This window comes from Astatotilapia calliptera, chromosome 14 (assembly GCF_964374335.1).
Source record: "Astatotilapia calliptera chromosome 14, fAstCal68.1, whole genome shotgun sequence".
Taxonomy (NCBI): Eukaryota; Metazoa; Chordata; class Actinopteri; order Cichliformes; family Cichlidae; genus Astatotilapia; species Astatotilapia calliptera.
In genome coordinates, this window is record NC_137435.1 from 39,153,955 (window position 1) to 39,167,138 (window position 13,184).

General features: G+C 40.9%; 1 protein-coding gene across 1 annotated transcript in view; it reads right to left on the reverse strand.

The window, feature by feature from the left end:
* Nucleotides 1–8,918, reverse strand: part of brip1 (BRCA1 interacting helicase 1) — a 42,929-nt gene extending 34,011 nt beyond the window's left edge. The window contains exons 1-6 of the mRNA XM_026192375.2: nucleotides 8,787–8,918; nucleotides 8,359–8,457; nucleotides 7,479–7,590; nucleotides 5,102–5,296; nucleotides 3,117–3,259; nucleotides 2,829–2,966 (exon numbers count right to left, since the gene is read on the reverse strand). Coding sequence (XP_026048160.2) covers nucleotides 2,829–2,966; nucleotides 3,117–3,259; nucleotides 5,102–5,296; nucleotides 7,479–7,590; nucleotides 8,359–8,451 — 681 coding nt within the window. The 5' untranslated portion in view covers nucleotides 8,452–8,457; nucleotides 8,787–8,918. The remainder of the gene's footprint in view (nucleotides 1–2,828; nucleotides 2,967–3,116; nucleotides 3,260–5,101; nucleotides 5,297–7,478; nucleotides 7,591–8,358; nucleotides 8,458–8,786) is intronic.
* Nucleotides 8,919–13,184: the final 4,266 nt, after the last annotated feature.

Genomic DNA, 13,184 nt, shown 5'->3' on the forward strand with positions numbered 1-13,184 from the left:
GACCGAGGGATGGGAAAGATGTAGACAAAAGAAGGGCAAGAAGAGGAGAGGGAAAGAAAAACAGAGGGGAAGAGGGACAGAGAGAAAAGATGGGAAAAATCCACTGCTGCAAAAAAGAAGAAGAAAACAAACAAAAAAAGAGAAGAAGACGGTAGGAGAACCGCAGCAATAAGCAAGATGAGCATAAGTATAGAGGCAGCAGCCAGGCAATATAGTGTGTCTGTGAACACCTGTGCGCTTGTGCTCCAAAGGTTTCTACATGTAACGATCTAACAGGCATGGAGGAGATCTACTGATCACTAACGGTGCCGTGAGACCTTTGAGAACATGCTGTGACTGGTTCTGCTTCACACAGGACAGCGAGTAAAACTTCTCATTTGCAGGAGACGTCAGAACTGCTGACTCATAAGAAATGCTCTGCATGGAGAAACTTGTTCTATCTTATTCTTCAAAAAATTCAACACATTTTGAATATTCTCAGTAGAAGCAGCTAAAAGAAGCAGTCAGCTTATTAATCAAAGTAAATGAATCAGCTACTATTTTAATAATCGTCTCAAAACTGTTTGGTTTTTTTGCATCTTTTGCAACACAGTAGCTTGTTACATTTTTTACTAATATGACTTCACATACAGTAAAACTCCCCAAAATATATACCAACAAATATGACACAGGAGTGATGGTGTTGCTAGTTGTTCAACTTCTGTTTGAACAGGTTGTTTCCCTTTCCAGCAGTTTGAACTGAACGTTGGCCGTCTGACATGACAGCACTGATTTCCCTCATATTGTAAAACTGCAGACTTTTACAGACTCAACAACATGAAGGTAAACCAACAATGACGGCCTGTAATATTAATTATTCAGTCTGTTTATCCTTAATAGACCAAAGAAATAATACTACATGATGCTAAATACTACTGTTTCCTAGAGGGGTGTCACCATAACAATCACTAGGATCACGTCAACAACCCACCTATGATAACGCTGTAAATTCTAATTTTGTGAAGTCATTCGATTCAGACTCGGCGCCACGCACTTTCATTTTCATGTTAACAGAAAAGATAAATACAACCAGATCTCTGATGAATTTGACTCGTGACTTTTTTGCCATTACTTTGTTGTTTTGTAATGTTTCAGTAGTATTGTATAGATATTACAAGTGTTTGGCCCATTTTAGTCTCTGTTATAAAACGTTACATAAAAGGATCAGCGTAGTCTTGTATGTGCATGGATTCCTTACTCAGCTTTTCTGATAACTGCACTGCTGCAACACTGTTCAGACAAGTTCAACAGGTTATTTGTGATACTATCTATATATTACATTCCATAATACTGACAGATTTTCTTTCATTAATTAATTATGTTAGAGTCATTTTGTAGGGCTGACTGCTGATTACTAACTTTGTGTCTTTGAAAACAGGATGGTCCCATGTTTATCCACATTAGACATTTATTATGTTCAAATTCCTTTTTTTTGTGACACAAAAAGTTGATGGCACTCATATCCTTCCTCATGATTTCAATTCTTTTAAAGCCATTTGAAATAAAAACACATTTTATGGTGAAAGACATGAAAACAGCAGTGAAAAGTACAGCGCACACGCTGTTACAGTTTCAGTTAGGCCGAAACAAGTTCGAGCCTCTGACCACAGTCTCTATCAATCTGGTGGAGTATACCGCCACCCAGTGGTGATGCTGATTATCTGAAAACCTCTAATATGATCGAAGCGAGAAAATCCACCATAAGAGGGTCAGCCCGTGGCACCATGTAGCAAACCTTTAAAGCACAACTAACACCAGTGTAACGATGTCTCAGTGAGCCAGCACACAGGCTGGATCTGTCTCAGCATTTTCACAAAGCCTCTGCAACAGAACATCTCAACTATCAGGCTCTGGTACGGTTGTCACGATACGGGAATTTCAAACAGAAGAAAACCACGGGGAAGATCGTGACCCCATCCTGGAACAACAAAAGCTGAAGAAGTCATATCCTGACTTGTTAACCTGTTAATTTTCAACAGATTTTCTAAACTCAAACAACTAATATTGGATTTAACAAAATAGGTATTTGAGATCAAGCTTGGGGGGTTTATTGATTTACAAATTGTTTAAATCATTTCATTACACATGGTGAAGTTAATTACTGTTTAAGTTACTGTAGAATTCAAAAGAAGAGCATTCATGACATTTGGATGAAGACCGGTATTATAAATAAAGAAGCTATAATAAGCAGAGCGCTCACTGACAGACTGCAGCGATCACAGGCTGCATTGTAAAAATGACCTCACAGGTGGCTACAACAAAACAGGAAACACACTTTAATAAATGAATGTAAAAGCAGAAAAATTAGAGTTTGTCATGCTGTCTACATCCACCAGTCCCACTGCTGCGCCTCAGTCTGCAGCTCTGCTTTTGCTCTGATTGGTTCTCCACACTCTGAACTCTGATCAGCTTCACTTCCCCTGCTGCTCTGCACAGCCAGCAACCCTCTGCTTCTCCACGTGTCCGTGATCCGCTCTGTCACAGCTCAATATTCCATCTGCCAGTCGTGCAGTTTGCAATAATTATTAATCTTTTACCTGACTAGCGGCTATGTTAATAATAACAGATGGCTAATGTGGCTATCGGGTAATTGCTAATAGTTAAACAGCTAACGTTAACCCGTGTGCTGGTCAGGTTACCATTGATGATAACTGTTTAATATTTTAATGTGGTTGAAATGGGAGCTGATCTCTGAAATTCCTCCTAAAGTGGTGTTCAGTGTTATGAACTTTAACTACTTCAGCTATTAGTGAGGAGAGGACCTGTGAGCCTGTCTGGATCGTACTCACGCAGGAAGTAGAGGAACAACCGGGAGCTTGGTGTTTCGTCTCGGCATTCCAACTCTGAGGTCCCGCTGGCTGGTTTTCCAGCTCCGGCTCATCGTCTGTGAACACGACTCCCTTCTCCAGTCGCTGCCTTTTACGGCTCTGAGAAGCAAACACAGGAAACTTTACTGATCTGTGCATTTCTTATTCTAATGAAACCAGCACAGAAGCTGCTAATGCTGCATACGATCACTGTTTAAATGTAACGCAGAGTAAATCTGGTGTTAGTGAACAACAGGCATCGGTGCCTACCGTGTTCTCTGCAGTGCGGATGCGTTTCCTGTCTTGCTGGAAGTCATCATCTTTCACACAGTCGGAGCTGAGAGATGCCTGGAACTTCTCTGACAGTCGAGAGGCTAGAGACTGTTTTCTTCCTTCTTCTTCTGGGAGAAGCACTAAAACACAGAAACAACACATGCAAATGGATGTTTTATATACAGTTAGTAAGATAATCTTCTACACTGGTTTAATGAAATGCTTTAAGTGTCACAAGCCTCTGTGATGAGTCCTTTAACAACTGTGCCGTTGTTGGGAGGCACCTGTTGCTCCAAAACACTGGTGTTGGTTTTTAAGAGCTTAAATAATTTAACTAAATTAAATTGATGTAATTCGGACGCCAATCTCCTGGTTAAAAATGTGTGAATTTCCTTTAAGTCCACCAAAAGGATTCTAAAGAACGTATTACTTTATAACCGAGCTAATGAGGATACACAGGGTCGACTGACTATATAACAAAAACATTGTAACTGTGAGTCGTTGTCATTCTAATGCCAAAGTGAAAGTTATGCCGAGGTTAGCTGGTCGTTGTTGTAGTTTTTCTCTGTATGTTCTGCTGCTGCATTTCCAGATGACTTCATATAAAAACTAAAGTTAAGACACAAATCTGGACTAATGGTCCCAGGGGGGGTTTTGAGTATCGATTTTCCGATTAAAATCGATTCTAGCTTGAAATGTGATATCAATTCATTAAAATCCTGAATCGATTTTTAAATATACATTTATTTAGCCTGAAACGCCAGAATCTCAGGTTAAACCTCACAAGCTTTCGACAGACACCAAACAGCTAAAGTGAGAGCAGGCACAGGGATTCTGCACAAAGACAAACGCAAAGCGCGGACCCGCCGTCGGGGCTGAAAGCCGACAGCTCACAGATTCTGATGCGTCGGCGGGTCCGCGCTTTGCGTTTACGTCTTTTTTTGCGTTAGATTCTGAGTGGCAGGTTTTGTCTCTCCAACCATCCCCCTGACTTTTCCTGTTTTGCTTCCACCACGGTGAAAATCGCACTTCCTGCAGAGCTCTCTGTCTCTCTGTGTACTTCGAGAACAGTTTCCCATCTAAAAATCTCTGTTTTCTGCATTATTCGCTTGCTTGTTACGCACCAGTCTACCGTTATGTACAGCGCTGTCGGCCAGTTTTTCTTTTTTTAAATTTAACTGACTTCCAACAAGAAAGTCGTAATAAAATAACTTTGCACTTCTGTGTTTTATCCTCAGTTACTTTGACACAAAGGCATCTGCTGTGATGCTCACACCTCTGATGACGTCTCACAAGTGTCAGCTGTCTTTTTATAGATATAAAAATATAGAGATGTGCTGATAAATGCTCAGAATTATAATATTTCTGACTGTCTGAGGCAAAATTTTCCCGATTCAAATCAAATCAAATCGTGGATCGAACCGAATCGATCCTAGAAATCAGTGGCGACACCCAGCCCTAAATGGCAGTAAGTGAAAGGGTGATTTAATTAAGGACATGTTCAAATATCAGTCATCCTTGGAACTGTTGTGATTGATTGGATAGTCCGTGCAAGGAGAGACATACCCACTCTCCCTCCTATTTAATTATTCTGCCCACAGAAATAACATTACTAATGCCAGAATTTCAGATTTGCTCGTCTGAATTTCTACTCGAATGCCCCTTAAAGACGGACTTTAAGTCAGAGCAGCCCAACCAGCCCCAATTTAACAATCAAAGATAGTGGCAGTGGACATAAACACCAGTAAAACTGTGAACCGTATCTGTGCTGACACAAATAAGCCATACACAGAGCACTGACCGGGTTCTGCAACGTTTTTAAGGACAAAAACCAAACGCTGCACTGTGTAACATAAAACTGCAGGTGATCAACAGCTAACTACGAGTTAATTGAGTGACTAGTGGCTGCAGGTACCATTGTAACAACAGGAGTACAGGTTCAGGTACTGTATGTTTCACAACTAAAACCCAGGTCTACTTACTGGGTTCTTGTGCTGAAGTCGACGGCTGAGCCGTGTCTTTAGAGGGTGACACAGTGAGGTCAACAACAGCATGTTTGTCTGCTGCTGTTGCCTTGTTCCTGCTGGATTTGCTGTGACACCCACACTTGCAAGACGTGGGGGAGTCGGACTTGTGGCTCTTGTCTGGACCGGTGCTTCCTCCTTCCTGCAGTTTGGCTATAATCCGATAGTGAAACAGAGAACTGTCAGTAACATTGACCCTGAGTGGCTATTAGTTTTTTGTGTATAAGAAAAAATGAAATTATACTTACAAGAAAACAGTAAGAACAAAAGAAATGAGTCAGTGGTTAAACTAAAGTCTTAATTTACCCATTTTGCTCAATATTTTTATCACATGAATCATAATTTAAAATAATCCGTACTGATCTTAATCCATTGTTTGAAATAAGTCATTTTAGCTCCCTCATCATTACCTTTAATCTAATATTGTTTTAATAGGCTGCCAATCATAAACAAGAGGTACAGTGGGGCAAAAAAGTATTTAGTCAGCCACCGATTGTGCAAGTTCCCCCACCTAAAATGATGACAGAGGTCAGTAATTTGCACCAGAGGTACATTTCAACTGTGAGAGACAGAATGTGAAAAAAAAATCCATGAATCCACATGGTAGGATTTGTAAAGAATTTATTTGTAAATCAGGGTGGAAAATAAGTATTTGGTCAATAACAAAAATACAACTCAATACTTTGTAACATAACCTTTGTTGGCAATAACAGAGGTCAAACGTTTACTATAGGTCTTTACCAGGTTTGCACACACAGTAGCTGGTATTTTGGCCCATTCCTCCATGCAGATCTTCTCGAGAGCAGTGATGTTTTGGGGCTGTCGCCGAGCAACACGGACTTTCAACTCCCGCCACAGATTTTCTATGGGGTTGAGGTCTGGAGACTGGCTAGGCCACTCCAGGACTTTCAAATGCTTCTTACGGAGCCACTCCTTTGTTGCCCGGGCGGTGTGTTTTGGATCATTGTCATGTTGGAAGACCCAGCCTCGTTTCATCTTCAAAGTTCTCACTGATGGAAGGAGGTTTTGGCTCAAAATCTCACGATACATGGCCCCATTCATTCTGTCCTTAACACGGATCAGTCGTCCTGTCCCCTTGGCAGAAAAACAGCCCCATAGCATGATGTTTCCACCCCCATGCTTCACAGTAGGTATGGTGTTCTTGGGATGCAACTCAGTATTCTTCTTCCTCCAAACATGACGAGTTGAGTTTATACCAAAAAGTTCTACTTTGGTTTCATCTGACCACATGACATTCTCCCAATCCTCTGCTGTATCATCCATGTGCTCTCTGGCAAACTTCAGACGGGCCTGGACATGCACTGGCTTCAGCAGCGGAACACGTCTGGCACTGCGGGATTTGATTCCCTGCCGTTGTAGTGTGTTACTGATGGTGACCTTTGTTACTTTGGTCCCAGCTCTCTGCAAGTAATTCACCAGGTCCCCCCGTGTGGTTCTGGGAACTTTGCTCACCGTTCTCATGATCATTTTGACCCCACGGGATGAGATCTTGCGTGGAGCCCCAGATCGAGGGAGATTATCAGTGGTCTTGTATGTCTTCCATTTTCTGATGATTGCTCCCACAGTTGATTTTTTCACACCAAGCTGCTTGCCTATTGTAGATTCACTCTTCCCAGTCTGGTGCAGGTCTACAATACTTTTCCTGGTGTCCTTCGAAAGCTCTTTGGTCTTGGCCATGGCGGAGTTTGGAGTCTGACTGTTTGAGGCTGTGGACAGGTGTCTTTTATACAGATGATGAGTTCAAACAGGTGCCATTCATACAGGTAACGAGTGGGGGACAGAAAAGCTTCTTACAGAAGACGTTACAGGTCTGTGAGAGCCAGAGATTTTCCTTGTTTGAGGTGACCAAATACTTATTTTCCACCCTGATTTACGAATAAATTCTTTACAAATCCTACCATGTGGATTCATGGATTTTTTTTTCACATTCTGTCTCTCACAGTTGAAGTGTACCTCTGGTGCAAATTACTGACCTCTGTCATCATTTTAGGTGGGGGAACTTGCACAATCGGTGGCTGACTAAATACTTTTTTGCCCCACTGTATAAACACCAAATCGGTGGGGCTTCTATACTCACAGCCAGAGCTATGAGCGGCTCTGGCACCATAAAGAGTTAAGAGCAGAAAAACTTTAAGACCTGGTTTTAGACTCACAGGGAGTCTTCGTCCATACGCTAAGCTAAACAGTTTTATGAGTATCCACTGGAGCAGTTTAAATGTGACAGAAAAAGCAGATTTCATTGTATAGATAAAGTGCAAGTATATCATCCAACTTGAATTTTACATGTACATGCACTCAGTCATACCAGGCTTACCAAACTGTGCATGCTGCCAACCCAGGGCTGAACAAAGCAACGCCAAGCTCTTTCCACTTCCAGTTGGAGACTCTAGTAAACAGTACTGCCCTGTGTTCAAACCTCGTACAATCTACAAAACAACAGAGAAGAGCTAAGTTAAAACATACAACGCTGAAGTGAAAAACAATGAAATGTCCACTACAGCCACGGTTTATGCTCCACATTATGTTCAGGGTGATTTTTGTTTTAACCAGTTATCACGTTCCCTGCAAGCTAATGTGAATGTGAGATTAGGATCTTGGAGGACTGTACAGGAGTATGTCTAGGATGGGTGAAAACCTCCCTTCGCCTATCTCAAGGGAAACATGTTATTAAGCTTGCAGGTGTAGCAGTCTGTTTGCTTTGTGCAAAGGGTACATGTGACTGTGCAACCATACCAAACTTTATGAAGAACTTAGGGAGAAGACCCAAACTTACATTTTCAAAATGCAAATACATGCATAAGTCAGACAAAGGAACAGCGAGGTTTGCAGGATCGTAGTAGAAACTATGCTATGATTGCATGTTGTGTATTTAGCTTATAATAAAGTGGTTTTCCTGTAAAAATTGTTTTGATATCCAAACTTTAAAAAAAAAAATCAAGAAAAAAAACACATTACTAAATAATAATGTATAATGAACGGTACTAGTAGTGAGTCAGATCACAGCAGACTGTTGTTTTTTTTGGTAAAATATTTTAATAATGTAGTGAAGCAGTGCATCAGGAGGTGAGCGTCATTTAATCAGCATTAAGTGTGGTTTTGAGTTTTTTCATGACCAGAGACATTGAAAGAAAGACACGTGTAGCCTGGCACAGCCTCTGTCACTGCACAAGCAAGCACAGATGGATGCGACTCACTAAATTCATCATAGCCAGCTGGGACGGGTAAGCCTTGCAGGGGAAGTGGATCTTCACCCCTCCAATGGTGTACTCCACTGGTGATGAAGTCATGCTCGCCTGTCCCGACAAAAGTTCAGAGTAACACGAGTTAGGTGTGTAAGGTACAGTAACATACAACTAACGCACTGCGAAGTAGCCTGCAGTAGTTACACTATTTCTTCTGTCTGAAGACGTCACCCAGATAGGTAAAGCTGGAGAAAGTGATGCGTTAGCTTGAACGTTTTTGCTCGAATACCAAGCAAGAGCTAATACTACGAGCTGCACCATTACTGTACTACTAGAGTATCCCATGGTTACACTGGTCACGCCTGTCACTAAAGACATATATTTGCATATTTGTAAACAAAACAGCAAAATATACAGCTGTTTACATCTTCTTTACTTACTGTGATTCTTCCCGCTCTCACAAATCACGCTAAGGATCCGGACAGGAAGTCGACTACATTGCACATTAAAACTTCACGCGAAAGCTTTCAAAATAAAACTGGTATTGGAAAAGATCACGAAACATGTTGTACGTTAAATGCCCATTTGCTCTATATTCTTTTGACATGTTAACTTATACAATTCTCAGAAGTTAGGCAACGTTAAAAATACGTGTGCAATAGTGTGTACAATAATGTAAATTCATCCCGCTATTTTACGCTTTTATTATGAATAGTTAGCGCTGACCAGTGACTGCAACTTATGTGGCTACAAAACGCCGGAAATTACGTCAGTAAACATTAGCGCCGTTGACTGGAGAGTCACGTTGTTATTCCCGGAAGTTTAGCGGGCAATTGGAAAAAGTGAAAGGAGGCCGACGGTGCTGCATTTCAGTAGTGATCAATAAATGCATTGATCTGCAATAACTTGTATACCAGAGTGGAGTACATGTAGTTAAATCTATGTATATCTAACTATTATATAATATTCAATAATCAGTGATAGCTTCTTGACATATTTAAGCTTTCATTACCACATTTCTTTTACCATACTTATTTTATTTATTATTTTTTTAAACATTGCATGCTAACCAGCAGCAGTCACAACTTAATATTTATTGTTGTCATTTTGATTGAATAGAATAAAGTTGGCTAATATTTCACTCGATAATGTTTCCATGTTTTTAAGAGTTTTTTTTCTTACAAAGTAGCATCAGGGCCCCAATAATAAATATAGGTATAAATTAGGGGTGCAACGATATTCGTATCGATATTGAACCGTTCGATACAGTGCTTTCGGTTCAGTACGCATATGTATCGAACAATACAACATTTGTAATTTATTTCATCAACTTTCCTTCTGACGATGCTGTCTGTGTTGAGCGCTCAGTGAATCTGTGTTCGACTACTCCGCCTAGGCTGCACTGTTGAGCGCAGATCCACTGAGCGTTCAACACAGACAGCATCGTCAGAAGGAAGAGCGCAGGGCAAGCTAGCTAGACAGAAGTTAAGCTCTCCTTGCAACATGGCAAATTGAACCTCCCCCACCCTCATTCAGATCTGGCATTTGGAATTATTTTGGTTTTCATGTGACGTATGACCCTAAAGGTAAGCGCGTCATGGACTAAAGTAAAACAGTATGTTGGATGTGCCACGCAATGCTCAATTACATGGGTGGGAACTAGTGTGTTAGCACAGTTAGCTCGTTAACGTGTTGGCCGTCTAGCCCCACGCAGGGGTAGCTCATTAACGGAGATTTGCCGTGTTGTGGCGTTAACGTCATTTCAACGAGATTAACGCTGACAGCACTAGTGGGAACACAACGAATATGACTGCACATTTACGCCGACATCATCCTAGTGCAAAGACAAGTGGAAGCAGACAAAAACAACAAGCACGCATGCTACAAACTTTACCCGAGTCATTTAGACAGCCGTTAGCACAGGATTCTCCTTATGGGGACCTGATATGTTTAATATTGTGGCGAGCTCAGACAAGGAGGAGACGGAGGTATCGTTTGGTCTTGCTTCCCGTGAGCTAGCCAGGGAGCACAGCCGTTTATTGACATCTGCAGAAGAACACTGCCGCTAGCTAACTGCTCAGCGCAGTAACGCACAGCAACAACAACACACAGGGCGCCCTCTGACCCTGGAAGGACACACCGTTGCAGCGAGAGGGCGTCACCCGTCACTATGGCAACATAAACAAAACATAACTGTACAAACAGAACCCCGAACAGCCCTGACCCGCTACAATATGCTGCTGAGAATATATCCCAGAAGAAGCGGATAGTATTGCTTTTATTTTGGAAAGAGACATTTCTCTGTAATAAACTCTCTTTTCCAAAGATGAGTGATTCCTCAATCAGATACAGGGCTCGCAAAATCGCTAGCCCGACGTCCCGGGGCTAGCGATTTTTCCAGTCGGGCTACCAAAATCTATCTCTGCCCTGCCCGTCGGGCTATTGTAGGAAAAATATATGTCAATGCTTTTGCATTCTTTCGGAAATGTAGCTGGGTAATTATGTCATTGGCATCGGTGAGCCACTGTCAATATGTGACATATTGTAATTGCGTTTGAATTTGCGCTTGTTTTTTGCTTTCACTTTGCAATCGTGCGAACTGTGTATAGAGAGCGACAGCACTGATTGGTGACTGATGATAATTTGTGCACCAATTCCTCTGACATCGTCTTATCAATCGTTAGCTTACTATGCAAACATGACAAGTGAAATCTCCCGCAGCTTAAACATGTGAGAGGTTGATCACGCAGAGAATCGCTGAGCTTATGTGAGTGCGTGTGTAAAAGCAGCAGGATATATATTTTAGTTCTGCTGAGCCAAATAAGACAGGTCGGGGTGAAGAAGTGACAGCCAAAGAAAAGCTTACCACAAAACGGAGAAGTTATGACAAATCAGACTATAAGGCAAAAAGAAAGTGCAGCTTTATGGTTTCATGGACAAAAGAATTTCTGTGGCTGCAATATGACGAGCTAAATAACCAGGGCTGCACATAAGTGGTCCGCAGGTGCGCATTCGCTGTCAAAAAACCCAAAAAAAACCGCGCACAAGATATGAAGTTGCAACGCGTGTTTGCGTACATAAGATTTTCTGGAGGAGGACAGACATTTGTTTAAAACTCTTAAAGATGTCGAAGAAGCTCCTTTAAGCAATTACTTTGGTGTTCCTCCACCTCCAAAGAAATGTCAGAAGGAGTCCGAACCACAAAAGAAGCACGTATTCTCGGAAAAGTGGTTGCAGGAGGTGAGCTGGCTTCAAACAAATGATGAACGCACAGAGATGTGGTGTGGAATGTGCCGTGAAAATCCCACTCTAGCGGACAACAACAGTGCTTTTTATATGGACGCAAACGCGCGTTGCAACTTCTTATCTGGTGCGCGTCTTTTATTTTGACAGCGAATGCGCACATGCGGACCACTTATGTGCACCCGTGTAAATAACATAATGTTCTGCCGGGTGTGTTGTTGGTTTTCTCTCGATTTCTGAGTCGACAAGCGCCTTTGTTACTGGGACCAGTCATTTTAAGAAAGGCCCCCATTAGAACCCATGAGAAATGCAAGAAATGCATTATTGCTCAGTCTGCAATATCTTTCCCAGAACAAACACCAATTGCAAATAACATACTAAAAATAAACCTGAAAAATCTGTTTAGAACAGCTACTATGTTGCAAAGAGTGAACTACCACTGGCACAATGTAGCAGTCTTTGCAAACTTCAAACAGCAAATGGCCTCGATCTTGGTTCCACTTGCCTCTTACCCGTGACTTCAGTGGAAATTTCAAATTCAGGATCTGACAGAGACGGATTCATGTCCTACACAGTTCTTACAAGTTCATAGAAGTTTCTGTTCAATTAGAACCAAGTATTTGAGTTGATGATTGTAATTTTTATACAATGTTGTAATTTGTGTTTCAACAATTTTTTGATTAATGTTTTGTTTCCTTTACAATATTATACATTAATGTATAATATTGTAAAGGAAACAAAACATCAATCAAAAAATTGCTCTATTTTTTATTCGGGCTACTTACATTTATTTTGGGCTACCAAAAACTGAAGAGTCCCTGCCCGAAGGGCTACCAGGGATTTTGAAATTTTGAGAGCCCTGAGATATATTTATTTTTTTAATTACTTTTGTTTCAGCAACATTAAATTTAAAAACTGTACTTTTGAGTTAAAATATATATTTATAATTTTAATAAATGACAAATTAAAAAGGCATGAACATTTTTTTTGTATCAAAAAAATATCGAACCGTGACACCAAAGTATCGAACCGAACCGTGAATTTTGTGTATCGTTGCACCCCTAGTATAAATGATCAAATTTCAATACTAAGGTTGAAATACTATTTTGAGATATAAGCTGAAAAATATTCTCAGAGTAAAGTCCAAATAAGAGTTTCAGAATAAAATTCAAATGTGGAAATTAAAGCCTTCTACAAAATGCCTTGTGTAGATGAGATGGTGAAATTGTACTTCATAATCAGTTTTAGTCAAAGGAAATGATTTCTCTTTTAGCGCATCAACACAGTGTGGTGATAAATATAATGACATTGAAGAGGTGGTGCAGAAAGTTGGAACTGTTCAGAAGGAAAAACCACAAAACCCTGGAAGAGTTGGAGAGATTTGTACAAAATGAAATGGCTGACAATGGGCAGATGCAAGGACACTGATGGTACCACCCTTGTACAAAAAAGAGGATGTGTGTTGAACCACAAACTCATCTACACAAGGCATTTTATAGAAGGTATAGGAGCCGTGAAGGTTGTTTGGCTTGAAGCAACAACTCAAAATAGTATTTCGAGTTTAACCTTTTTTCTGAATGTGATGATATGGTTTT